Source organism: Salvelinus fontinalis, chromosome 32 (genome assembly GCF_029448725.1).
Source record: "Salvelinus fontinalis isolate EN_2023a chromosome 32, ASM2944872v1, whole genome shotgun sequence".
Lineage (NCBI taxonomy): Eukaryota > Metazoa > Chordata > Actinopteri > Salmoniformes > Salmonidae > Salvelinus > Salvelinus fontinalis.
This window is the reverse complement of record NC_074696.1, coordinates 26915484-26942338: the sequence shown is the minus strand read 5'-3', so window position 1 is coordinate 26942338 and position 26855 is coordinate 26915484. Positions and strand designations below refer to the sequence as shown.

Genomic DNA, 26855 nt, shown 5'->3' with positions numbered 1-26855 from the left:
GATGTATTCATATAAGAGAAGAACAGGTTGTACATACAAGACAGAACAAGAGAGATGGTTTGGCTTGTATTGGAGAAGGAATGGTGACACCACAAGTTCAGATATAGGATGCTGAGGATGTTGAGAAAGATGGTTGAGAAATGGACACAATAATCACTATTATGTGGTTTTCAGTTAAATGTTTCAGTTAATATTCCGTGTCCATTCACCCTCTGAATGACACACATACATAATCCATGTCTCAATTGTCTCAAGGCTTAAAGATCCTTCTTTAACCTGTCTCCTCCCCTTCATCTACACTGATTGAAGTGGATTTAACAAGTGACATCAATACAGGTTCACCTGGATTCACCTGGCCAGTCTATGTCAAGGAAAGAAGATTTGTTCCTAATGTTTTGTACACTCAATGTATGTGCTGTATGTGTTATTGTCTGCCATAGTAGTGTCACTGTCATTTCACAACTGTGTGAGGTCTCGAGGTGCTGTTGTCTGTTACTGTAGACAGAAGAAAGTCAACCCATCTTGTCATCAGCTGAGCTGAAAACAAATGGTTTGCCTGAAGTAGGAAGTGATTATCTGGTTAAAGGCCAGGCGAGTTGCCATATCCTGACGCTTCCTGGGCAATTCTCAGATGTTAAGATTCTGAGATAAGGACATTCCAGGCAGAGGTCGTAAACTATATCAGTCATCGTTGCACACATCATGGGACGGTGATGTTTTCCCTTCCTAACAGGACTATAGCCACTCTGGAAAACAATCAAGACTTTTCATGAACCTTTGAGTAACTACTCTGTTCAGCCGTCTCAGAGTACACACTACCTGAAAGTACTGTCAGATTAAGGTAGATTATTGTAGAAACATGGTGTTGTACAGCTGTTGTGGTGGAGCTATGGAACCATGCAAGTCAAGACTACTGATCTGTAACACTAGCTTCCTTCCTTGACACATCTCTCTCCTCCTCTCTCTCTTTCTCTCTCTCTCCCCACTCACCAACTCCCATCTGAATACAAACATCAAAAGCACCACTAAGATGTTAGGTTGTCCTTCCTCTCTTCCCGCATCCCCCCCCCCCATCATCATCATCATCATGAATCATTAACCAGTAAAGACACTAATGGGCATCCAATAGGTTTCCTTGCCATTTTGCTTGCTGCTGTGGGCTTTAATTTCTTCCTCAGTTCCGCAATTCAGTCACCCATTAAATTAGAATGGCCAAATGCTATAGACTAATGTTAAATGTAGGTTAGTCACACCAAAATAGCAGGTATGACTTGGACTGTTTACCATCAGCCTACAAGGTATCACTAACAGGATGCCAGATCCTGGGATTAAACCTCTGTAGTGGTGTTTATTTTGTATTTAACCTTTATTTAACTAGTCAGTTAAGAACAAATTCTTATTTACAATGACGGCCTACCAAAAGGCAAAAGGCCTCCTGCAAGGACGGGGGCTGGGATTAAACATAAAAATATAGGAAAAAACACACATCACGACAAGAGAGACACCACAACACTACATAAAGAGAGACCTGACAACACAACATGGTACAGTAGCAACACCACATGACAACAACTTGGTAGCAACACAACATGGCAGCAGCACAACATGGTACAGTAGCAGCACAAAATATGGTACAAACATTATTGGGCACAGACAACAGCACAAAGGGCAAGAGGATAGAGATAATAATACATCATACGAAGCAGATACAACTGTCAGTAAGAGTGTCCAGGATTGAGTCTTTGAATGAAGAAAGTGTTTGTTGCTCGTTCCAGTCGCTAGCTGCAACGAACTGAAAAGATGAGCGACCCAGGAATGTGTGTGCTTCGGGGACCTTTAACAGAATGTGATTGGCAGAACGGGTGTTGAATGTGGAGGATGAGGGCTGCAGTAGATACCTCAGATAGGTGGGAGTGAGGCCTAAGAGGGTTTTATAAATGCGCATCAACCAGTGGGTTTTGCGACGGGTATACAGAGATGACCAGTTTACAGAGGAGTATAGAGTGCAGTGATGTGTCCTATACGGAGCATTGGTGGCAAATCTGATGGCCGAATGGTAAAGAACATCTAGCCGCTATAGAGCACCCTTAACTGCGATCTATAAATTACATCTCCGTAATCGAGCATGGGTAGGATGGTCATCTGAATCAGGGTTAGTTTGGCAGCTGGGATGAAAGAGGAGTGATTATGATAAAGGAAACCAAGTCTAGATTTAACCTTAGCCTGTAGCTTTGATATGTTCTGAGAGAAGGACAGTGTACCGTCTAGCCATACTCCCAAGTACTTGTATGAGGTGACTACCTCAAGCTTGAGACCCTCAGATGTAATAATCACACCTATGGGGCATTCTTCTTACCAAACCACATGACCTTTGTTTTGGAGGTGTTCAGAACAAGGTTAAGGGCAGAGAAAGCTTTTTGGACACTGAGAAAGCTTTGTTGTAGAGTGTTTAACACAAAATCCGGGGAGGGGCCAGCTGAGTATAATACTGTATCATCTGCATATTAATGGATGAGAGAGCATCCTACTGCCTGAGCTATGTTGATGGCAACATTCAAAGCTGGTAGACTCTGTTGCAGAGTGAGAATGCATTAAAGTATTAAAATAAAGCATACTATGAGCATTAGAGGCATAACATCAACCAGGCAGTTTGTGCTGAAGTTGTGCTAAAGTTCCTCTGTCTAAACTTGAATACTCTCTCATTTCATACGAACATTTATCATATTGTATTTAAGTACTGTACCACTCATGCTCTCTCCTCAGGTAAGGAGTGCAGCCAGGATGAGAGCACGGCGGCGGCCATCTTTACTGTTCAGCTGGATGATTTTCTTGGAGGGAAGCCTGTCCAGTACCGAGAACTGCAGGGGTTCGAGTCCACTGCCTTCACACGATACTTCAAGGGAGGAATCACATACAAAGTACGGTATTGTTTTACTGATGCATTTTATTTCAGTTTATTTCACTAATATTAGATTTATTCCTTTATCTGTGTTACTGCTATTTACTACGAGAATATATGGTGTTATACTGAACCAGAACGCACCCTTATTTTTTAGCAGTGAACTTTCATTCCATTTGCCACATTTTACATTTCAGACCCTGGGCATCATATGCTGAAGGTGTGCTATTAAATAATCACTTTTTGCAACGTTTTATTTGGCCCTGACCATGGGCAGCAACAGTGACTCATGGGATGGAAAAGGAGCTTGGTGTAGAGGGAACAGGAAAACAGTTATGTGTTCCACACGTTGTTTGTTTTCTTGGTCCTGAACATTTCTTGGTTTTCCGTAATATTGCCTAATCGCTAGAAGGAAATACTTGACACGCTACCCTTGTTCAACCTCATAGGGTACTTATAGGCCCTGACATTGCCTTTTGTATGTTGTTTCAGGGATGTTTGTGTTGGGTACTACGTAACTGTGTACCTTGTTTTGTATGTGATATATAATACGCATGTACATCTGCGTCTTGAATTGCTTTTAAACTGAGCAAGACAAATTCCCTCTTGAGGGCATTAAAGTATTTGATTCTATCCTAATCTACTCTTTTCTATTCTACTCTATTTTATTCTATTCTATTCTGTTCTATTCTAGGCCGGAGGCGTGGCCTCTGGGTTCCATCACGTGGTCACCAATGACCTGTCAGCTCTGAGACTATTCCACATCAAAGGTCGCCGTGTCGTCAGGGCAACCGAGGTCACCCTCAACTGGTCCAGCTTCAACAGAGGGGACTGCTTCATCGTGGACCTGGGAGCAGTATGTTTTCATTGATTGATCTACTGGATCAGTAGATTGTACTCTGGCCTCCCTCTATGTGAGAGTTTACCATATAGATATAGAACATGTATCAGTGATATAGTGTCTATGGTGGTAACACTGCCTCTGCCAAGAGGTCCAGACTTTCATGGCACGTATGGTAGTGCCCTCAGTGGCCCTGTAACAACAGTTCATTTGTTTGACTGTCACTTTCCTGAGAAACCTGACTCATTGTCTAGACTTCACTCTGTAAGCAAAATTCAAATTCTGCTGAAACACAAACATTGTCCGTTCGGCTTGAGTTCTTATTAAATCAAAAACATATGAAGGCCTATGGTATGTTGACTTAAGGTGGGTATCAAGATCATTTGATATACAAGGTATTCTAATGTTTACCAAATTAAATTCGAAAGCTATTCTCTTCACTCCTGTTTGAATATTGCCAGAAATCAGGATGTATTGCCAGACAACAGTGATCCACTGGTTTTGAACCGGGATTGTCTGCTTGCCACAAGATTGTGTTAATTAGCCCTCGAAGCTAAAGCCTTTATGCACCTGGAACTACATAAAGTGTGCAACAGCCCTCTTTTCAACTGAACCATATCTGTTACCTTTCTCTAGGTTATCTACCAGTGGTGCGGTTCAGAGTGCAACAAGTTTGAGCTCCTGAAGGCAGCACAGGTGGCTGCCGGTATCCGTGACAACGAGAGGAATGGCCGAGCAAAACTGGTTGTTGTGGAGGAAGGGAGCGAGCCGTCTAAGTTAACTGAGGTGACAGATGTTCATTCAACACAACATTTAACTTTCATTCCCTAGTCTAGTGTTTGCACTCTTGAATTGAAATTAACTGCAAAACTGTATGACAGTTAAGTAATCTACTTTTGTGTGCCATCATTTCGCTATCTCCATTGTCAATGTTATCTTTGTGGTTTTTGTCTTTGTGTTTTTACCTGTCAATCCTAACAGGTACTCGGCAACAAGCCAAATCTACCAGAAGGTGATGACAATGACGATATGGTGGCAGATATCTCCAACAGGAAGATGGCCAAACTCTACATGGTATGGTCACACTCTTACACAGACACACACACACACATACACACACACACATTCAAACTCATCTCGTTGTTGTTCCTTCCAGGTATCTGATGCGTCCGGAGCGATGCAGGTGACCCTGGTCTCAGAGGAGAACCCGTTCTCTCAGAGCCATCTGCTGTCTGACGAGTGCTTCATCCTGGACCACGGGAAGAGCAGGATGATCTTCATCTGGAAAGGTACATATTTAAACTGCTGAAGATCTTTATCTTGACAAATCATCTAAATTCATCACTCATCCTTTTATACATCCCACCTTTTTTGTACCTCTTCTTCTGCATGAATCATCCAACATCACCCATAAAGGCCGTAACGCCAACCCCAGCGAGAGGAAGACTGCCATGAAGACTGCTGAGGGCTTCATCAAGCAGATGGGCTACCCATCTAACACACAGGTTCATGCTCGTTATCATCCATCTAGCATCAGTCATAATTGCTATGTTTGGATCTCGTGACTCAAATATCGTGTCAGTTAATGTCCTGCTAAACTGATTGGGACTGAAGGGGAGTTGATCCCCAACCCTGACGTTCATAGGAACAACTCTTTACCTCCAGATCCAGGTACTTCCAGAGGGTGGGGAGACTCCCATCTTCAAACAGTTCTTCCAGGAGTGGAGGGATAAGAACCAGAGCGAGGGGTTCGGGAAGGTCTTTGTGACCGAGAGGATCGCTAAGATACATCAGGTGGAGTTCGATGCCTCCAAGCTCCATGAGTCCCAGAGCATGGCAGCCCAGCATAACATGGTGGACGACGGCACAGGGGACACTCAGGTACAGGACCAAGTGTTACCACCACAAGACATGGTTAGCCCACTGAGCTAAGGTCTAAGCAATAGATCGGGACACTAACACAGGCCTTCATGTATCAGGCAAGCTTCCTCATTACGCAAGTGTTACAAGGAGTGAATAAGCATTTATTTTTTTATTTTATTTAACCTTTATTTAACCAGGAAGGGCTCATTGAGATTTAAAATCTCTTTTTCAAGAGCGTCCTGGCCAAGTCATTAAAAAAATTACAGACAGACAACATGAAAAACTACAAGTAATCTAGTAAAAACCATTGAATTCACAAGAGTATAACAAAATCAAAAACAGCAAATTAAAAACATTGACAGGTCAGGGAATCAGCCTCAAAATCCTTCATCAGTGATTTAAAAACACCAATCGGGACAAGTTCTTCCAGTTTTAAATTATTTTGTAAGGTGTTCCAAGACGATGGCGCAAAGTACATAAAATACCTTTTACCAAATTCAGTTCGGACATTTGGAACAGTTAGCAGGATAAAGTCTAGCGAACGAAGAGAGTACCCACCACATTTCTGAACAATAAAAATGCCCAAATAAAAAGGTAGTAAACCCAAAATGGCTTTGTAAATAAAAGTATACCAGTGACTGAGCCTACGAGTGACTAGAGAAGACCAGCCAACCCTGGTATACAAAGTGCAGTGGTGCGTAAGGGTTTTGCAGTTTAAAATAAATCTCAAAGTGCCATGGTAAAGAGTGTCAATTGATCTCAAACACTGAGCGGAAGCATTCATATATAAAATATCCCCATAGTCTAGTAAAGGCATACATGTAGCTGATACTAGCCTCCTTCTGGCTTCAAAAGAAAAACAGGCCTTATTCCTAAAATAAAATCCCAATTTCAGCTTCAATTTTTTTGTAAGTTGTTGAATATGCAATTTAAAAGAGAGGCCGTCATCAATTAGAATTCCAAGATATTTATATGAGGTTACAACCTCAATCTCCTTGCCCTGACAGGTAGTAATAGGTGAAAGGTTCAGAGGTCTATTTCTTGCATTAGAAAACACCATTAGTTTAGTTTTGCCAGTATTGAGGATAAGCTTCAATTGACACAAGGTATGTTGAACAGTGTAAAAAGCAGTTTGCAAGTTCTGGAAAGCTTTTGTAAGAGACGAGGCACAACAGTAAATAACAGTATCATCAGCATAAAAATGAAGTTGTGCATTTTGGACATTTTTGTCTAAATCATTTATAGAAATAGTGAATAAGAGAGGACCAAGTACAGAGCCTTGGGGCACACCATTCAGGATAGACAATTTAACAGACATAAGCCCATCAAATTGAGTGCACTGAGTTCTATCAGACACATAGTTAGCAAACCATGCAACTGCCTGCTCCGAAAGACCTACACTCAACAATCTCTGCCTTAGTATAGCATGATCAACTGTATCAAAAGCCTTAGAGAGATCAATAAAAAGTGAGACACAGTGCTGTTTTTTGTCAAGGGCTTTAGTGATATCATTTAAAACCTTCATGGTTGCTGTAATTGTGCTATGCTTCTTCCTGAAGCCCGATTGGTATATTGATAAAATAGAGTCAGTAAATAAAAACTCTTTTAGCTGTTCACTTACAAGGGTTTCAAGTATTTTCACCAGGGGTGACAGCTTTGAGATTGGCCTATAATTATTTAAAAGAGTTGGATCTCCCCCTTTTAAAAGTGGTAGGACAAATGCTGATTTCCAGATCTTTGGAATTTCATTACATTCCAGGGTTAGATTGAACAGATATGTAAGTGGTTCAGCTATGAAATCAGCTGCCAGATTTAAAAAGCAGCGATCCAAAAGATCAGGACCTGCAGGCTTTCTTTGATCTAAGGATTTCAGGGCTTTATGTACCACCTGCACTGAGAATGGCAGAAAGCTAAAAGTTTGACCAGCTCTCACTGGTTCATCCACACAGGGTTGTACAGAGGCAGAGGACACTAGTTCATCCACACAGGGTTGTACAGAGACAGAGGATACTGAATCAAACAGCCTACCAGATGATACAAAGTGCTCATTGAAACAATTCAGCATTTCAGTTTTGTCATATATAGCAACAGAGTCCTTCAAAACACATGACGGTAATTCATTAACATTACTGTTACCAGACATAGACTTAATAGCATTCCAAAACTTTCTAGGGTCATTCAGGTTATCAGTGGTAACAGACATAAAATATTCAGACTTGGCCTTCCTGAGAAGAAAAGAACACTTGTTTCTTAACTGCCTAAAAATAAGCCAATCAGCATCAGAACAAGATTTCCTTGCTTTAGCCCAGGCTAGATTACGGTCGTGAATAATACAAGACAGCTCAGAAGAAAACCATGGATTATCCCGCCCTTTAACCCTGAACCTGCGGAATGGGGCATGTTTGTTTACTATTTGGAAAAAACCATCATGAAAGAATATCCAGGCAGTTTCCACATCAGGGATAAGCTCAATCTTGCTCCAGTCAAAATAAAACAAATCATGAAAGAAAGCCTGCTCATTAAAACACTTCCAATTTCTCTTACGAATAAAACATGGATTTGTCTTTGGAACCTTAGTATTTCTAACAGCAACAACAGCACAATGGTCACTTAAATCGTTACAAAAAGATTTGGGCGAGTGGGTGAGTTAATCAACTGGGTAAGATTCATAGAATTACAAAACATTTGTAAATCATCAGACACCGGCTTTAACCAACACCAGTTGAGATCACCAATCAAGATCATTTCACTGTAAAGAAGTTTAGACATAAGGTGCGTCAAAGAAGAAAATGCGTCACCGAGAGCATAGGGGGGTCTATAACAGCCAATCACAGTTATAGAGAGCAGAGGGGGGTCTATAACAGCCAATCACAGTTATAGAGAGCAGAGGGGGGTCTATAACAGCCTATCACAGTTATAGAGAGCAGAGGGGGGTCTATAACAGCCAATCACAGTTATAGAGAGCAGAGGGGGGTCTATAACAGCCAATTACAGTTATAGAGAGCAGAGGGGGGTCTATAACAGCCAATCACAGTTATAGAGAGCAGAGGGGGGTCTGTAACAGCCAATCACAGTTATAGAGAGCAGAGGGGGGTCTATAACAGCCAATCACAGTTATAGAGAGCAGAGGGGGGTCTATAACAGCCAATCACAGTTATAGAGAGGCCCTTTGAAACCTCAATATTCATACAAGAAATTCCAACTGTTTACAAATAGTTTCAGACTTTGCCACACTTACATGGAACTTAGATTTGACATATATAGCCACACCCCCACCTTTCTTAACCCGATCAGTGCGATAAACATTGTAACCACTTATACAAATACCTTATCAAAAATAGACTTGCTGAGCCAGGTTTCAGAAAACACAATTACATCAGCTTCAGTTGATTTAGCCCAAATCCTAACCCCATCAATTTTTGACACCAGGCTGCGTACATTTAAGTGAAAAATACCAAAACCAGATCTTGATTTAAAATCAGAGGGGGTTTGGAGACATTGCATATCAGGGCCAGGGTTAGGTTGCACGTTACCTGATATCAACAACAGAAGAATAACTAGGCACCTCTGTTTAATAACCTTGCATGGCTTCTCTTCTTTAAGAGACCTACTGCAAGCGAATTCTACAAGTGAGTTTCCAGACAATACAAAACAGTCATTTAAAACCATTAGACTTTGGTAGTGACACAAATTCGTACTGTTCATGTAACGGATGTGAAATGGCTAGCTAGTTAGTGGGTACGCGCTAATAGCGTTTCAATCGGTTACGTCACTTGCTCTGAGACTTGAAGTAGGGTTTCCCCTTGCTCTGCAAGGGCCGCGGCCTTTGTGGAGCGATGGGTAACGATGCTTTGTGGGCGACCGTTGTTGATGTGTGCAGAGGGTGCCCGGGTCGGGGCGAGGGGACGCCGTAAAGTTATACTGTTACATTGATGCTGTTGACCCGGATCACTGGTTGCTGCGGAAAAGGAGGAAGTCGAAAGGGGGGTGTGTGTAACAGATGTGAAATGGCTAGCTAGTTAGCGGGTACGCGCTAATAGCGTTTCAATCGGTTACGTCACTTGCTCTGAGACTTGAAGTAGGGTTTCCCCTTGCTCTGCAAGGGCCGCGGCTTTTGTGGAGAGATGGGTAACGATGCTTCGTGGGTGACTGTTGTTGATGTAGAGGGTCCCTGGTTCGCGCCTGGGTCGGGGCGAGGGGACGGTCTAAAGTTATACTGTTACATTCACATCATGCCACAAATGCATTGGCACTTGGACGAGTGGACCGAGTAAAAAAGAGCAGTTCCTGGAGACAAAATGTCTAATGGACGGGAGAGCACATTGTCAGATGTACTCACCCTGCGACAATGTTCGTTTTCTCCAGAGTTCAGTAAAGTCAGTGCACAAAGCAATACCACTTAAATTGGCATTTTCTCTGACAAAAAAATAAGAGGCCAGCGAAGGTAAGGGGAGAGAGGGACAGCGTGTATTTGAGTCAATGTGAGTGTTTGCGCGTGTGAGTAGATCGGGTGTTGAGGTCGATAGAGAGAACGGGTTGAGCTGCCACTGACAGCCAGGTGAAGAGCAAAAAGGAGCAGCTTGGACAAGACACTCCGCGGACGAAGGAGGAACTCAGGCCAGCCAGAGATAGGGTTACTTTGGTAAACTTCAAGTAATGAAGTGCCGAGTTGAGGGAGACCCGTGATCTTTACACCAGCAAAAATAAAATAGTTTGCATTACACAACAACGAAGTTACGCAACCATAAATAAATAGACTATTAGTAGGTTAAAATGTACTAGTAACAGACAAACGACTTGACATCCTGCCATCTTGGATTAGACATACTTTGAGTGTATATGCATATATGCTAATACATGCTAATGTGCACATGAGTCAGGTGTTTTATTCCACTGACAATCCCAATCACATAGATTGTTTAACAAATTATAGTAGAATAACCAGCCAGATGCATGTTTCATGTTCCAGATCTTCAGAGTGGAGAGCAGTGGTCGAGTCCCAGTTGACCCAAAGACGTATGGTCAGTTCTATGGAGGAGACTGTTACATCATCCTCTATACATATAAGAGAGGACAGATCATCTACACCTGGTCAGTCTGGTAGACCTGTACTCATATTTTCAATTAGATTGATTGGTTGGTTGGTTGATTGGATGGGTGGGTGGATGGATTGATCCGTATACTTCCTGTGGCAGGCAGGGGGCTAGCAGCACTCTGGATGAGCTCACAGCTTCAGCCTTCCTAACTGTGGAGCTGGATCGCTCTCTGGGAGGGAACGCAGTTCAGGTAGGACTAACCCAAATTAAGATGAGGATCTCTTATTGTCCAATGTCCATGAATGTCCAATGGAAATGTGTGTTCTGCTTTATCCCAACCCTTCTGAAAGACATTTACATTTACATTTTACATTTAAGTCATTTAGCAGACGCTCTTATCCAGAGCGACTTACAAATTGGTGCATTCACCTTATGATATCCAGTGGAACAACCACTTTACAATAGTGCATCTAACTCTTTTAAGGGGGGGGGGGGGGGGGTTAGAAGGATTACTTTATCCTATCCTAGTAATAAATAGTAAAGACACCCACACACACTGAGGCTGAAGAGGTTGGATCAGATCGCCTCGGTGGAAATGTGTCAAAACTGTATAAAGTTTGTAAATTCATTTTTTTTATATCACAGTAGTAAAGTGTGATACTAGAGGATGTCATTCTCTCCAGTCTACTGTGTATTAAATCCCCTAATTTGACTGCCTTATCAGGGTTAACTTTCCATGCCTTCGGGGCAGGACGGAATCTTTTCTCTGTATGTGGAATTGGCATCCCTTAATCTGATTCAATGATTTATGACCAATAGGTAGCACAGGGTGCTGCTTATAGAGAGACACTGGGAGATTCTCAATTGGTTTTACTAACTCCCCCATCCCCTCCATTTTTTGAAAAAGTTGAAAGGTAATCAAGAGGAGGGGAGGAAAGGATACGTGGAAACAAATTCACTTGTATGAAATGAGACTCTCCTTCTCCACTCGTGCAACATTAAGCAAATTGAGAGAGTAGGACTGTAAGGTTCTATCTGAAAAAAGATGATTCTGAGATGATTGGTTTTAACCTTTCTAGGACACACGCTAGCGGAAACCCCCTCCAACATTCCGCTGAAAAGGCAGCACGCGAAATTCAAAAATATTTTTTTGAAATATTTAACTTTCACACATTAACAAGTCCAATACAGCAAATGAAAGATAAACATCTTGTGAATCCAGCCAACATGTCCGATTTTTTAAATGGTTTACAGCGAAAACACAACATATATTTATGTTAGCTCACCACCAAATCCAAAAAAGACACAGCCATTTTTCCCAGCAAAGATAGCTTTCACAAAACCCAGAAATAGAGATAAAATTAATCACTAACCTTTGAACATCTTCATCAGAAGACACTCATGTGACATCATGTTACACAATACATTTATGTTTTGTTCGATAATGTGCATATTTATAGCTACAAATCTTGGTTTACATTGGCGCCATGTTCAGAAATGGCTGCAAAATATCCTGAGAAATTTTAGAGAGCCCCGTCATCTAACATAAATACTCACTTTGATGAAAGATACATGTTTTACATATAATTAAAGATACACTGGTTCTTAATGCAACCACTGTGTCAGATTTTTTTTAAACTTTAGTAAAAAGCACACCATGCAATAATCTGAGACGGCGCTCAAAAATACAAAACATTACTCCTCCATGTTGGAGTCAACAGAAATACGAAATGACATCATAAATATTCCCTTACCTTTGAATATCTTCATCAGAATACAATGCCAGGAATCCTAGTTCCACAATAAATCGTTTTTTTGTTCGACGTTCATTACTTGTCATATTAGCAACTTTATCTAGCATGTGTAGTACACGTGTCCAAACACCGGCGCATTGAAGGCAAACGTCGGATGAAATCTTCAAAAAGTTATATTACTAGTCGAATAAACTGGTCAAAATTAGTAGAGAATCAATCTTTAGGATGTTGTTATCATATATATATCCAATAACGTCCCAACCGGAGCATTTCTTCATGTCTATATAACTCATGGCAAACATGGACATCACATGCCTAGCGTGCGTGGCCAGGAACTGGCAATCTGCCAGACCAGTCACTCCAATAGCTCCCATCTGGCCCCACATCCTACTATAGGCTTCATTCCACGTTCTACCGACTGTTGACATCTAGTGGAAGGCATATGAAGTGCATACAGATCCATAAATGACAGAGATTTGAATAGGCGATGACTTTCCATTCGACCTATTTCAGATTTTTCACTTCCTTTTGGAAGTTTGCCTGCCAAATGAGTTCTGTTATACTCACAGACATAATTAAAACGGTTTTAGAAACTTCAGAGTGTTTTCTATCCAGTAGTAATAATAATATGCATATATTATCATCTGGGACAGAGTAGGAGGCCGTTCAATTTGGGCACCAATTCATCCAAAGATGAAAATGCTGCCCCCTATCCCAAAGAAGTTTTAAAGTTCAAACCACTCTTTGATTTGCATGGTATCAGCAATTTTTATCTTGTATTATTTTTAACTTAATTACATGAATTGGGGGAATTTACAATGCTACTGTTGAAGTCTGAAGTTTACATAAACCTTAGCCAAATACATTTAAACTCAGTTTTTCACAATTCCTGACATTTAATCAGAGTAAAAATTTCGTCTTAGGTCAGTTAAGATCACCGCTTTATTTTAAGAATGTGAAATGCCAGAATAATAGAGAGAATTATTTATTTCAGATTTGATTTATTTCAGCTTTAATTTCTTTCATCACATTCCCAGTTGATCAGAAGTTTACATACACTCAATTAGTATTTGGTAGCATTGCCTTTAAATTGTTTAACTTGGGTAGCCTTCCACAATAAGTTGGGTGAATTTTGGCCCATTCCTCCTGACAGAGCTGGTGTAACTGAATCAGGTTTGTAGGCCTCCTTGCTCGCACACGCTTTTTCAGTTCTGCCCACAAATTCTCTATAGGATTGAGGTTAGGGATTTGTGATTGTCATTCCAATACCTTGACTTCGTTGTCCTTAAGCCATTTTGCCACAACTTTGCTTGCAAGTATGCTTTGGGTCATTGTCCATTTGGAAGACCCATTTGCGACCAAGCTTTAACTTCCTGACTGATGTCTTGAGATGTTGCTTCAATATATCCACATAATTTTCCTACCTCATGATGCCATCTATTTTGTGACATGCCTCCTGCAGTCCCTCCTGCAGCAAAGCACCCCCACATCATGATGCTGCCACCCCAGTGCTTCACGGTTGGGATGATGTTCTTCAGCTTGCAAGCATCCCCCTTTTTCCTCTAAACATAACGATGGTCATTATGGCCAAACAGTTCCAATTCAATTTCATCAGACCAGAGGACATTTCCCCAAAAAGTACGATCTTTGTCCCCATGTGCAGTTGCAAACTGTAGTCTGGCTTTTTTATGGCGGTTTTGGAGCAGTGGCTTCTTCCTTGCTGAGCGGCCTTTCAGGTTATGTCGATATAGGACCCATTTTACTGTGTATATATATATATACTTTGTACCTGTTTCCTCCAGCATCTTCACAAGGTACTTTGCTGTTGTTCTGGGATTGATTTGCACTTTTCACACCAAAGTACGTTCACCTCTAGGAGACAGAACACGTCTCCTTCCTGAGCGGTATGATAGCTGCGTGGTCCCATGGTGTTTATACTTGCATACTATTGTTTGTACAGATGAACGTGATACCTTCAGGCGTTTGGAAATTGCTCCCAAGGATGAACCAGACTTGCAGAGGTCTAATATTATTTTTCTGAGGTCTTGGCTGATTTCTTTTGATTTTCCCATGATGCCAAGCAAAGAGGCACTGAGTTTGAAGGTAGGCCTTGAAATACATCCACAGGTACACCTCCTATTGACTCAAATGATGTCAATTAGCCAATCAGAAGCTTCTAAAGCCATGACATCATATTCTGGAATTTTCCAAGTTGTTTAAAGGCACAATCAACTTAGTGTATGTGAACTTCTGACCCACTGGAATTGTGATGCAGTAAATTATAAGTGAAATAATCTGTCTGTAAACAATTATTGTGAAAAGTACTTGTGCCCTGCACAATGTAGATGTCCTAACCGACTTGCCAAAACTATAGTTTGTTAACAAGACATTTGTGGAGTGGTTGAAAAAACAGTTTTAATGACTCCAACCTAAGAGTATGTAAACCTCCGACTTCAACTGTATATTCTGTAGGTAAACATTGAACAGAACAAGGCTATGCCAATAGCTGAATTTGGACTAAAATTCAGTTGAAAAACGAGTTTTAATGACTCCAACCTAGGAGTATGTAAACCTCCGACTTCAACTGTATATTCTGTAGGTAAACATTGAACAGAACAAGGCTATGCCAATAGCTGAATTTGGACTAAAATGCAGATGGAACCTTTTAGTCCCAAACTCTCAAAATGATGTTTACAGGGGAGGATTCCCAAAATAAATGTGTAAAGTGATAAAACAAATGAAGATAGTTGTGGCAGACATTTTATAGATAAACATTAAGTAGAGTATTGTTTTTAAATGTGTGCATGCGTTTCTCCTTCAAGAAAACAACAGCTGATTCAAAGGGGTGTGGCATATTGTAAAACACTGTGCTAGACGCCGTGAGGATGCTGTTGTGCATCCTCTGTCAAAGTAGGTAGTTGAGGAGTGGAGCAGACGCCTTCGTTTGCCTCCTAACGAATTAACAATCCCCTCGACCACTTATCAGTTTCTGGGTCATGGAGGAGAGAGGACGGAGGAGTCCAGGAGAGAACGTTCTTTTTGGCCAAATGAGAATCTCCCACTGTATATGTGTTATAGTGCCCCCTAATGACTGTCTGTACAGCGTAGGTCTCTGCCTTGCCCTCCAGCTATGGCTTCGCTATCCATGACCTGTACCAAATTGCATATGCGTTAATAATCTATTGTGGTTTCCTAGGTGAGAGTGTCCCAAGGTAAAGAGCCTGCCCATCTCCTGAGTCTGTTCAAAGACAAGCCCCTCATCGTGTACAAGAGTGGTACCTCACGCATCGGAGGCCAGGCATCGGAGGCCCCCACACGCCTGTTCCAGGTCCGACGTAACCTGGGCACCATCACACGCATCGCAGAGGTTAGAATGTTCTCCCACACAGACACACACCTATGGTTGTTTCATTGGCAGTGATGGAAGGTAAACACACATAAATGCAGTTTACACACATTTTTCTGAAAAGGGTTTATGCACCGATCATGCTAAATTACAGTTTTTTTTATTTATTTTATTTTTTATTTTACCAGGTAAGTTGACTGAGAACACGTTCTCATTTGCAGCAACGACCTGGGGAATAGTTACAGGGGAGAGGAGGGGGATGAATGAGCCAAATTGTAAACTGGGGATTATTAGGTGACCATGATGGTTTGAGGGCCAGATTGGGAATTTAGCCAGGACACCGGGGTTAACGCCCCTACTCTTACAATAAGTGCCATGGGATCTTTAATGACCTCAGAGAGTCAGGACACCCGTTTAACGTCCCATCCGAAAGACGGCACCCTACACAGGGCAGTGTCCCCAATCACTGCCCTGGGGCATTGGGATATTTTTTTAGACCAGAGGAAAGAGTGCCTCCTACTGGCCCTCCAACACCACTTCCAGCAGCATCTGGTCTCCCATCCAGGGACTGACCAGGACCAACCCTGCTTAGCTTCAGAAGCAAGCCAGTAGTGGTATGCAGGGTGGTATGCTGCTGTGGCATTGGCATTTATGATGCTCGTTTGTCGTTTCCTGTCATCTAGATGGAGATCAGCGTTTCCTCAGCTTATATTCTCGCCACTAGATCCTAGTTGCTTTGTCTGTTGTGTGTTGTGGTAGGTGGAGGTGGAGGCTGGCAGCCTGAACTCTAACGATGCCTACCTGCTGAAGATGCCCGCAGGGCAGAGCTACCTGTGGGTGGGTAAGGGCGCCATCGAGGACGAGGAGCGGGGAGCCCAGTACCTGAGTCAGGTGCTGAAGTGTCAGACACAACGCATCGTAGAGGGACAGGAACCAGGTGAGAACACAGATTCCTTGGCCTGGGCCCATATTCAGAAAGCGTCTCAGGGGATGAGTACTAATCCAGTACCAGTTTTCCTTTTAACTCATAATAAGTAAGAGTATATGTACAGGGTCCTGCTATTGGATCAGAACTGCTGCTCTGAGAAGCTTTATGAATATGGGACCTGATATGGCACCGTGATAATGATGTGTGATGTAGTACTCAGGAGAGTCACCAGGGGGCACACTGAGACAAGGAATGTTTTGAGGCAGATGGATGATTTTAGTCCTAAAATGAGTCACAAGTTCAAGATGCACAGAAACATGTATTATGTTTGGATGTAGCGGACCTCTGGGCAGCGTTAGGGGGGAAGAAGGAGTACCAGACATCAGAGAGACTGGAGAGTAGCCGCACTCAACAACCTCGCCTGTTTGCCTGCTCCAACAAGACTGGCAGGTTCATAGTGAGTACCACACACACATGCTCACCCACACACGCACGCTCACACACGCTCACACACGCTCACACACACACACACACACACACACACACACACACACACACACACACACACACACACACACACACACACACACACACACACACACACACACACACACACACACACACACACACACACACACACACACAAATAGCTAGATAGATAGATTATAAATGCTGTCTACAGATTGAGGAGGTTCCAGGGGAGTTCAGTCAGGAGGACCTGGCAGAGGATGACGTGATGCTGTTGGACGTCTGGGATCAGGTATGGAGCTTGTTACCCTTCCCCAAATTAAAATGTTCAGCACATTTTTACCTCTATGGAGGTTGAATTATATTGATGTTAATGTTTTGTGATAGGTGTTTATCTGGATTGGCAAAGATGCCAATGAAGTTGAGAAAACTGAATCTGTAAAATCTGGTGAGTTTTGGTCTTTGTCTTATGTGTGTATAGGGTAGTACATTTTTTGTATAGTAAGTTTAATGTGTAGTTTAATATATATAGTATATTATATATTATATTTACATATATATATATACTACCGTTCAAAAGTTTGGGGTCACTTCGAAATGTCCTTTTTTTTCTCTCAACGTCAACAGTGAAGAGGTGACTCCGGGATGCTGGCCTTCTAGGCAGAGTTGCAAAGAAAAAGCCAGATCTCAGACTAGCCAATAAAAATAAAAGATTAAGATGGGCAAAAGAACACAGACACTGATCAGAGGAACTCTGCCTAGAAGGCCAGCATGCCGGAGTCGCCTCTTCACTGTTGACGTTGAGACGGGTGTTTTGCGGGTACTTAATAAAGCTGCCAGTTGAGGACTTGTGAGGCGTCTGTTTCTCAAACTAGACACTCTAATGTAATTGTCCTCTTGCTCAGTTGTGCAACGAGGCCTCCAGCTCCTCATTCTATTCTGGTTAGAGCCAGTTTGTGCTGTTCTGTGAGGGAGTAGTACAAAGTGTTGTACGAGATCTTCAGTTTCTTGGCAATTTCTCACATGGAATAACCTTAATTTCTCAGAACAAGAATAGACTGACGAGTTTCAGAAGAATGTTCTTTGTTTCTGGCCATTTTGAGCTTGCAATCGAACCCACAAATGCTGATACTCCAGATAATCAACTAGTCTAAAGAAGGCCAGTTTTATTGCTTCTTTAATCAGAACAACAGTTTTCCGCTGTGCTAACATAATTGCAAAAGGGTTTTCTAATGATAAATTAGCCTTTTAAAATGATAAACTTGGATTAGCTAACACAACGTGTCATTGGAACACAGGAGTGATGGTTGCTGATAATGGGCCTCTGTTTGCATATGTAGATATTCCATTAAAAATCTGCCGTTTCCAGCTACAATAGTCATTTACAACATTACCAATGTCTACACTGTATTTCTGATAAATTTTATGTTATTTTAATGGACAAAAAAATGTTTTTCTTTCAAAAGCAAGGATATTTCTAAGTGACCCCAAACTTTTGAACGGTAGTGTATATATATCAGTATTTCCCTTTTAATATACACTGAGTGTAAAAAACATTAGAAACACCTGCTCTTTCCATGACAAAGACTGATCAAGTGAATCCAGGTGAACACTATGATCCCTTATTGATATCACTTGTTAAATCTACTTCAATCAGTGTAGATGAGCATTGAGACATGGATTGTGTATGTGTGCCATTCAGAGTGGCAAGCAGTAGTAGGTGGCAGGCACATTGGTTTGTGTCGAGAACTGCAACGCTCACCCAAAGGACATCCAGCCAACTTGATACAACTGTGGGAAGCATTGGAGTCAACAAGGGCCAGCATCCATGTGGAACACTTTTGACTCCTTGTGCAGTCCATGCCCCTACGAACTGAGGCTGTTCTGAGGGCAAAAAGGGGGGCAACTCAATATTAGGAAGGTGTTCCTGTCTGTTTTGTACACTCAGAAAAGAGTGTGTTCCCACTTCAAATACACTATGGTTTACCCCATTGACAGTGTCTATGTGCTCCCTTCCTTACAGCCAAGACATACATAGAGACGGATCCGGGGGTTCGGGATAAGAGGACCTCCATAGTGATGGTGAAGCAGGGTCATGAACCCCCCACCTTCACAGGGTGGTTCCTGGGGTGGGACACGGCACGCTGGGACTCACACACCGTGGCCAGGACCATGAAGACACTGCAGATTTAGCATAAATGAATCCCAACGGTTATAACAATGTAATAACACAGTTTAGACATGTATAACATTCACTCTGTATTCAGCCAAGGGTTTACAAATACTAGTGTGAAATGAGGGTTAACTAGCCATTCATGGACTAATGTTGGGCCAAGAAAGCGCAAAGTACTTTACTTTTATTTGTATTTTTTGCTTTACTTTTAAGCCTGCTATGTTTCATTTTATTTTACATTTGAGTCATTTAGCAGATGCTCTTATCCAGAGCAACATACTGTTGCGAGTGCATACATTTTTTTTCTTTTTTCTTACTGGTCTCCCGTGGGAATCAAACCACAACCCTGGTGTTGCAAGCACCATGCTCTACCAACTGAGCACACGGGACATCGTCTGATGTGCACTGCTTGGACATCTTTGTTGTTTAGTTTGTTGTTTCGTTTTTTTCTCCTTACAAAGATGAAAACCAAAAATATATGATATATTATGTTAATTTGAATGCAGGTCTTGACATTTGGACTTCTATAACTGTCTGGACATGAATGTTGCTATTTGCTGTATTTTCTTTTTTTTTTAATGATAGAAAATGCATAAAGCCTGCTGAGAGTTTTTCTTCTAATTTCACATTTCTGAAGTTCTTCTCAAATCTAGCCTAGCCTCGCGAGTTTATGTGAATGATTTGATAATCAGTCTGGTAATTACGAGGCTAAAAGTCTAACCCAGGGGTTCCCAACATTTTTTGGCCCACAACACCATTTTGATATCTGAAAATTCTTGTGACCCCAACCGTGTGAAAAAATTATGTAATTATGACAGCCAATGTTAACTTTTCTTATTTGGCTCTGTGGCAGACAATTGAAAAATATTCTAACAGCATTTCTGATTGTCTTCTCAACTCACCATAGCATATTTTTAATGGGAGGCTATGACAGTCAATTGCAAATTAGTCTGACATATAATGTCTCTAACCTCACCACCACTAATGTGCTTGATGAATGTCGCGTTGGAGCTTCTCATAGTCAGGGGGCTTGGTCAACAGTGGTCAAGCTCAGACTGTGCTCATCCCTGCTGACACATCCAACCTGGGTCGATAGTTGGTTTTAATGCAGATGAGAGCATGGTTTGCTTTTGAAAGACTCTAAATCAATCAATCAAATGTATTTATAAAGCCCTTCTTACATCAGCTGATGTCACAAAGTGCTGTACAGAAACTGAGCCTAAAACCCCAAACAGCAAGCAATGCAGGTATAGAAGCACAGTGGCTAGGAAAAACTCCCTAGAAAAGAGTTGCTCCGGTTCATTGCTCCTCTGAATCCACTGATTTGGTCATTCATCTGTAGAACGTTTTTCTATTTCTCCTGCATGCTTGCGTTCAGTTTACCAAAATGTCTCTTATATAGGCAAGGAGACACATTAAATCCATTGTGAATGACAACATTTCCTCTCTCAACGCGAAAAACCCCCTCAATAACCACCAAGCCTCTGTATGAAATAAAACATTGTCATGCTCTGATCCCATATCTCCACATAGTTTTGTGAACAGGCGTGATCGCAATGGATGTGGTTTGATGTAGTTTCCAATCTAAGTTACCTGCTGCAGTACCTTCGGAAAGTATTCAGACCCCTTGACTTTTTCCATGTTGTGTTATGTTTCAGCCTTATTCTAAAACTGATTCAATAAAACAATTTCCTCAGCAATCTACACACAATAGCCCATAATGACATAAGTGAAAACAGGTTTTTAGAAATGTTTGGAAATGTATTAAAAACAGAAAACAGAAAAACCTTATTTACATAAGTATTCAGACGCTATGCTATGAACCTCTATATTGAGCTCAGGTGCATCCTGTTTCCATTGATCATCCTTGAGATGTTTCTATAACTGGATTGGAATCCGCCTGTGGTAAATTCAATTGATTGGACATGATTTGAACTCTTTGGCCTGAATGCCAAGCATCACGTCTGGAGGAAACCTGTCACCATCCCTACGGTGAAGCATGGTGGTGGAAGCATCATGCTGTGGGGATGATTTTCAGCAGCATGGACAAGGAGACTAGTCAGGATCGAGGCAAAGATGAACTGAGCAAAGTACAGAGAAATCCTTGATGAAAACCTGCTCCAGAGCCCTCCGGACCTCAGACTGGGGTGAAGGTTCACCTTCCAACAGGACAACAGCCCTAATTACACAGCCAAGACAATGCAAGAGTGGCTTCGGGACAAGTCTCTGAATGTCCTTGTGTGGCCCAACCAGAGCCCGGACTTGAACCTGATCGAACATCTCTGGAGAGACCTGGAAATAGCTGTGCAGTGACGCTCCCCATCCAACCTGACAGAGCTTGTGAGGATCTGCAGAGAAGAAAGGGAGAAACTCCCCAAATGCAGGTGTGCTAAGCTGGTAGCATCATAACCAAGAAGACTCAAGGCTGTAATCGCTGCCAAAGGTGCTTCAACAAAGTACTGTGTAAAGGGTCTGAATACTTATGTAAATATGATATTTCAGTTTATTTATTTTAATTTGCAAGACTTTCAAAAAAAAATTTTTGCTTTGACATTATGGGGTATTGTGTGTAGACTGATGAGGGAAAAAACTATGTAATACATTTTAGAATAAGGCTGTAACGTAACAAAATGTGGGAAAAGTGAAGGGGTCTCATTACTGTCCGAATGCACTGTGTGCTGGGGAGTTTCCTCTTGATTGCATAAATTCTTTGTTTGAACAGCGTTATCTGACTTTGGCGATTTTCACGTATGGTGTATGGTTTCATAGCGTTGCGGGCCTAGACATTCACCATGGGAATGGCTAAGTGCAGTGGTCAAGTGCGGCCTTTTTCCATGATCTGTGGGTGCACTCTAGTTGAATTTTATCTTTTAGATTTTAATAATTCTAATTAAGATTTTTAAGGTTAACCACATTACAATGATTTTGAGATATAAGGACGATATTATCATATATGTATTTTTTTTCTCCGGATTTTAAAAATTCTCCTATGACCCCATTTTCATATCAGGCGACCCCTAGTGTGGATAGCCTATCAAATTAACTTGTCATTCATATCTGACAATATTCTAGAACTTGAAAACGTCCCTTTTGCTCACTTTACGATATTGAAAGAGGGACATAGGATTTCCATTTGGGGATATGAGTTTCACTAGTAAATTGAGTGTACCATCCTACTGGACACATATGTCAATTCAACATCTATACCACGTTGGTTCAACGTCAAATTATGTGGAAACAATGTTGATTCAACCAGTGTGTGACCTGTTGTATTTCACTGCATTCTCATTTCAAAGGTCAATTTCCCGCCATTCCAATGTCTGGCGTCTGAGGAGCCTAATTTCAGATAGAACTATTGAAACCACTAAGAAATCAGACCAGATCTGAGAGACCACCCAAACCACAGTAAATGTGTTATTGATGGTCCTCTCCTCCTTAAATAAAGGAAATCACCCTGCTCTATGATCTTGCATGATTGCTTTTTTTCGCACTTTGCACAGATATTCGGATCTAATTATAAAAAAAAATAATAATAATCGTCATACACTGGCCCTATCTTTATTTAAAAATATAAAGTTAGGCAGAACACATCTTTAAACAAATATATCTAGATCTTCATATTCTTCATATTCGTGACGTTTGTTGCAATCAAAGAAACTTGAAAGTGAAAAATGAGCTAAATCTATCGCCAGCCACACGTGTAGCCTATAGATGAATTCCAGATAAGAGACAGGCACGGCTCTCCACCAATCGGACAAGGAGAAAACGTTCCACCAATCGGACAATGAGAAAACGGAGCGCGCTGGGACGTAAACCAACCAGAGCTCGCACTAGAAATATTCTGGGTTGAACCCGGGGTGCGGGAATGGAATAGAGAGAGAGTCAGTCTACTTTTATCTTTCAGTAGTCGTGTGGTCGTGATAGTGAGCAAGAGAGACTAGATCATACAGGAAACCCTGCAACGATTTCGCTTTCATGTTTTGGAAAGTCCATATGTCTACATCACAAAGGTAGGTGTGCAGTATACAAATTATATATATTTTTCCATGCATAGAGATTATGCACAGTACAATATGTGGAATAAATTAGCCTATACCCAACCCATCGTCTGCAGTTTTTCATGACAGCTTGCATTGGTGTCTACCTAGACTGCCTGTTATTGAGTGTAAGATGATTGAGTAACAAACTAGCAATAGCATGCTAATATATCAGAGCATTCGATTCATAGTTTTTTTTCATAGCACTTGTTGGCATAACACCTGTCTGCTTGTCAAGCCATTTGTTTTACAATTAGTGGTAGTAGGCTGATGTTGCCGTGTTACAGCTTCTTGATGGCCAGCGAGTCAGTTTTGTGTAGCCTAGATAATTCCTAGAGAATTCTCTCAATTTAGGATTTGGCAGAATAATGCCATTCCACGCTCTTGTGCTAACAGCAATGATCATCAACCCGAAGACAGTTCAAATAGGATTTTGGTTGGGAGCGCGCCGGCGTACTTGTCATTCAATGTCAATAGCCTACTGCCTATGAATGAGAATTAGCGTGTGAAATCGACCGAGCTCCGAGCGCTAATCAATACGCTACATGTGCAAATAGTCTCCTCTCATTCATCTCCTATGTCCCGAAATATTAAAGATGTAAAGGCGTAAGAATAAGAAAGAGGGGGGAGAGTGAGTATATTCACTTACAATGAGAAGTATAGGCCTAGGCTATATTCACGTACAGTTTAAAGCCCCTCCAATTATAAAGCAGTAGACTGCTGTTCTTGTTGGTTGTGGAGTGATTTTCACAGCTGCTTACATTGTATCCTCTCCTTTATTTCCAGGTGAATGCTGCAGCACAGCCCCCTCTGAAGGGAATGAGAAGCCTTGTGATTATTTGTTGACGCAGCACCAGCACGACACTCCCCTGTCTCCCTCAAAACGTGAATAACAAGATGGGGAATGGATTATCAGACCAGATCTTCCCCAGCCTTCCGTCCTTCCAGGCCCTCCATATTGTCATCCTGGGTCTGGACTGCGCCGGCAAGACCACTGTCCTCTACCGCCTTCGCTTCAATGAGTTTGTGAACACGGTCCCCACTAAGGGATTCAACACAGAGAAGATCAAAGTATCCCTGAGCACAGGTGGAAAGTCCTGGCGGAAAGCGGCGTTCCACTTCTGGGACGTGGGCGGTCAGGAGAAGCTCCGCCCCCTGTGGCGCTCGTACACGCGGTGTGCTGACGGCATTGTGTTCGTGGTGGATTCCGTCGACATCGAGCGCCTAGAGGAAGCCAAGACGGAGCTCCATAAGATCACGAGGTTAGCGGAGAATCAAGGGGTGCCGGTTCTAGTGGTGGCCAACAAGCAGGACCTGAGGAACTCCCTGCCACTTCACGAGATGGAGCGCTCTCTGGCGCTAGGGGAGCTGGGTAATGGAACGCCCTGGCACCTGCAGCCCGCCTGCGCTATCATAGGGGAGGGGCTACAGGAAGGTCTGGAGAAGCTCCACGCCATGATCAACAAACGGAAGAAGACACAGAAAGCTCAACAGAAGAAGAGATGATCTGAAGAGTCGCGCGCACACAACCGCCATCTTGTTGGAGCTACACAAGGACTTAAGCTAACAATGGTGGTGGATGGGGACTCACCTGTTGTGGTGTTAACCATGAGCAGGACACGTGGTGTTGACTGTAGCATGATGTACTACAGTACCCATAATGCTCAGTGTCTCGTGGAGCTCTCAGTGATGGGTCAGCTGCTTGCCTGCCTGTCTGTTGGCTGAGTTGTATTAGTCATATGGAATGGGACTAAGTCTGTTCAGGGCTGTTGTCACTCTGTCCTCACAGGAACTGATGGAATAGATTTTCATGGACTTTGGATGGCAACTATCTTGGCTGGCACAGCATCACAGGACAGTGGACACTGATGTATGTTTAAAGGAAGTGTTCTTCTATACCACGAGGCACACAGGGGTTCTCAGAGACAAAACAATCAAAACACTGTTGAAGTGTCAGAAGTCAAATATATACACTTGATTGTGTTCTGTCTATACTTTCAAGTGTTACACATGTATGTAGCCTGCTTTTCAATCAGTTTGAAGCATGAAAACACATTGAAATGATCGGTTTACCAAAGCCTTTGTTGACAATGAGATTACATGTGGAAAACACAAAGGACAATCAAGTTGCAGTCAGTCACTTGTTAGTGTGACCTCAAAGTTAGTCTTACAATCAGTCAGTATTCTGTCTCCATGTTGCTCAATGGAAGTCGAGAGGGTCTAGATAGACGAGTTTAGCATAAGCTTGATGATTCACTGAGAAGAGAATACAGAGATGGATGTTTTTAAACGATATGTAACAACCTTATTGTTTCATCAGTGATACATGATAAGAATCTACAGCACTTAGGCTATTTAATGTGACTATCATTTGGGTTAGGTGGGAGGTAGGGGTAAAAACGGCTGTCAGGCAGGGTGGTTGTCTTGTGTAATTCTGTTGACTTGACATGCTGTTGGCTAAGCATACCCTGAATATTCCTTCCTGGCTTGGCTAGCTGTCTGATCTGGACCCTGTACTCCAAGTGTCAGGCTTCTGTCAGATCCAATCCTAGTACCTGCCTAAGACTTTGGGTGCAAGGACCTAAGTAGAGTGAGTGTATCTGGAACGCACCCAAAGTTTTAGGTAGATGGCGAAGTAGGGCTGAATCTGTAAATTTAGCCCTTCGCTATCTACCTAAAACTTTGGGAGCGTTCCAGATACTCATTCTACTTAGGTCCTTGCAGTTTATAGGATTGTTATATCATGTTGATGTGGTTCCTAAGACATTAAATAGTTCCGCAGATATAAAGATCTGATCAGAGCTCAGACTTGTGCAGAGTTTGTGTACCTGGAACGCACCCATGGACTTCCATGTTGATAGACAGTCAAATAAAGGCACTTTATTGGTCTGTTTTCTGACCTTAGAACTTGCATCAGATTTTTGTATGAGGTTTATTATGATACTTAAAGAAGTGAAATGTTGATATTGCTTCGAAGGAAGCGTTAAAAAAAAAATTGTTATCACATTGCAATGTCAGTTGTCCCCCAGTTTACTCTGTCTGTGTGTGAGGGGGAGGGGTGCTCATATTTATGTATTTGTTTGTATAAATGTGTTCACATTGAATAAAGCAACAATTAAACACTAACATGATATTGAACATTTTTTATCATCAAAAGAGGTAAATTAATTTCCTAGATGGCATTAGACATTGGGTAACAGGTTTGTGAATACTATTTTCAGAGGAAGAATATTTCTGTTGCGCTTCTGTCCTAGCTTCTCAGCAGTTATATGGCATTTACACTGCATCAGATTTTGGGGGCAAATAAAATGTCGACTCACTGATATTTCCTCATGCAATAGGTTCCTGCTCTCATGTTCAGTGTAGAAACAGAATAACAAACTAGAGCGGCTGCACTGAAATCCGAATCAAGTGCGTTCATTACACCGTCTACTTTACTGTTCTCACACACAGACACACTGTTTCACTTTTCACCAACCTGGTCTCACTGCCTACGCCCCAAACCCCCTG

General features: G+C 41.9%; 2 protein-coding genes across 2 annotated transcripts in view; both read left to right on the top strand.

The window, feature by feature from the left end:
• LOC129830999 (scinderin-like) overlaps positions 1–20823 on the top strand; it is a 22033-nt gene extending 1210 nt beyond the window's left edge. The window contains exons 2-16 of the mRNA XM_055893953.1: positions 2764–2918; positions 3594–3755; positions 4377–4526; positions 4722–4814; positions 4897–5029; positions 5157–5245; positions 5406–5621; positions 10573–10694; positions 10799–10889; positions 15590–15760; positions 16499–16676; positions 17006–17124; positions 17350–17427; positions 17523–17583; positions 19159–20823. Of these exons, the coding sequence (XP_055749928.1) occupies positions 2764–2918; positions 3594–3755; positions 4377–4526; positions 4722–4814; positions 4897–5029; positions 5157–5245; positions 5406–5621; positions 10573–10694; positions 10799–10889; positions 15590–15760; positions 16499–16676; positions 17006–17124; positions 17350–17427; positions 17523–17583; positions 19159–19328 (1988 nt within the window). The 3' untranslated portion in view covers positions 19329–20823. The remainder of the gene's footprint in view (positions 1–2763; positions 2919–3593; positions 3756–4376; positions 4527–4721; positions 4815–4896; positions 5030–5156; positions 5246–5405; positions 5622–10572; positions 10695–10798; positions 10890–15589; positions 15761–16498; positions 16677–17005; positions 17125–17349; positions 17428–17522; positions 17584–19158) is intronic.
• A 2331-nt stretch (positions 20824–23154) lies between these two features.
• On the top strand, positions 23155–26471 carry LOC129831001 (ADP-ribosylation factor-like protein 4A). The gene is made up of 2 exons (XM_055893954.1): positions 23155–23318; positions 24132–26471. The coding sequence occupies exon 2, from the start codon at positions 24243–24245 to the stop codon at positions 24849–24851; it is 609 nt and encodes a 202-aa protein (XP_055749929.1). The 5' UTR covers positions 23155–23318; positions 24132–24242; the 3' UTR covers positions 24852–26471.
• Positions 26472–26855: the final 384 nt, after the last annotated feature.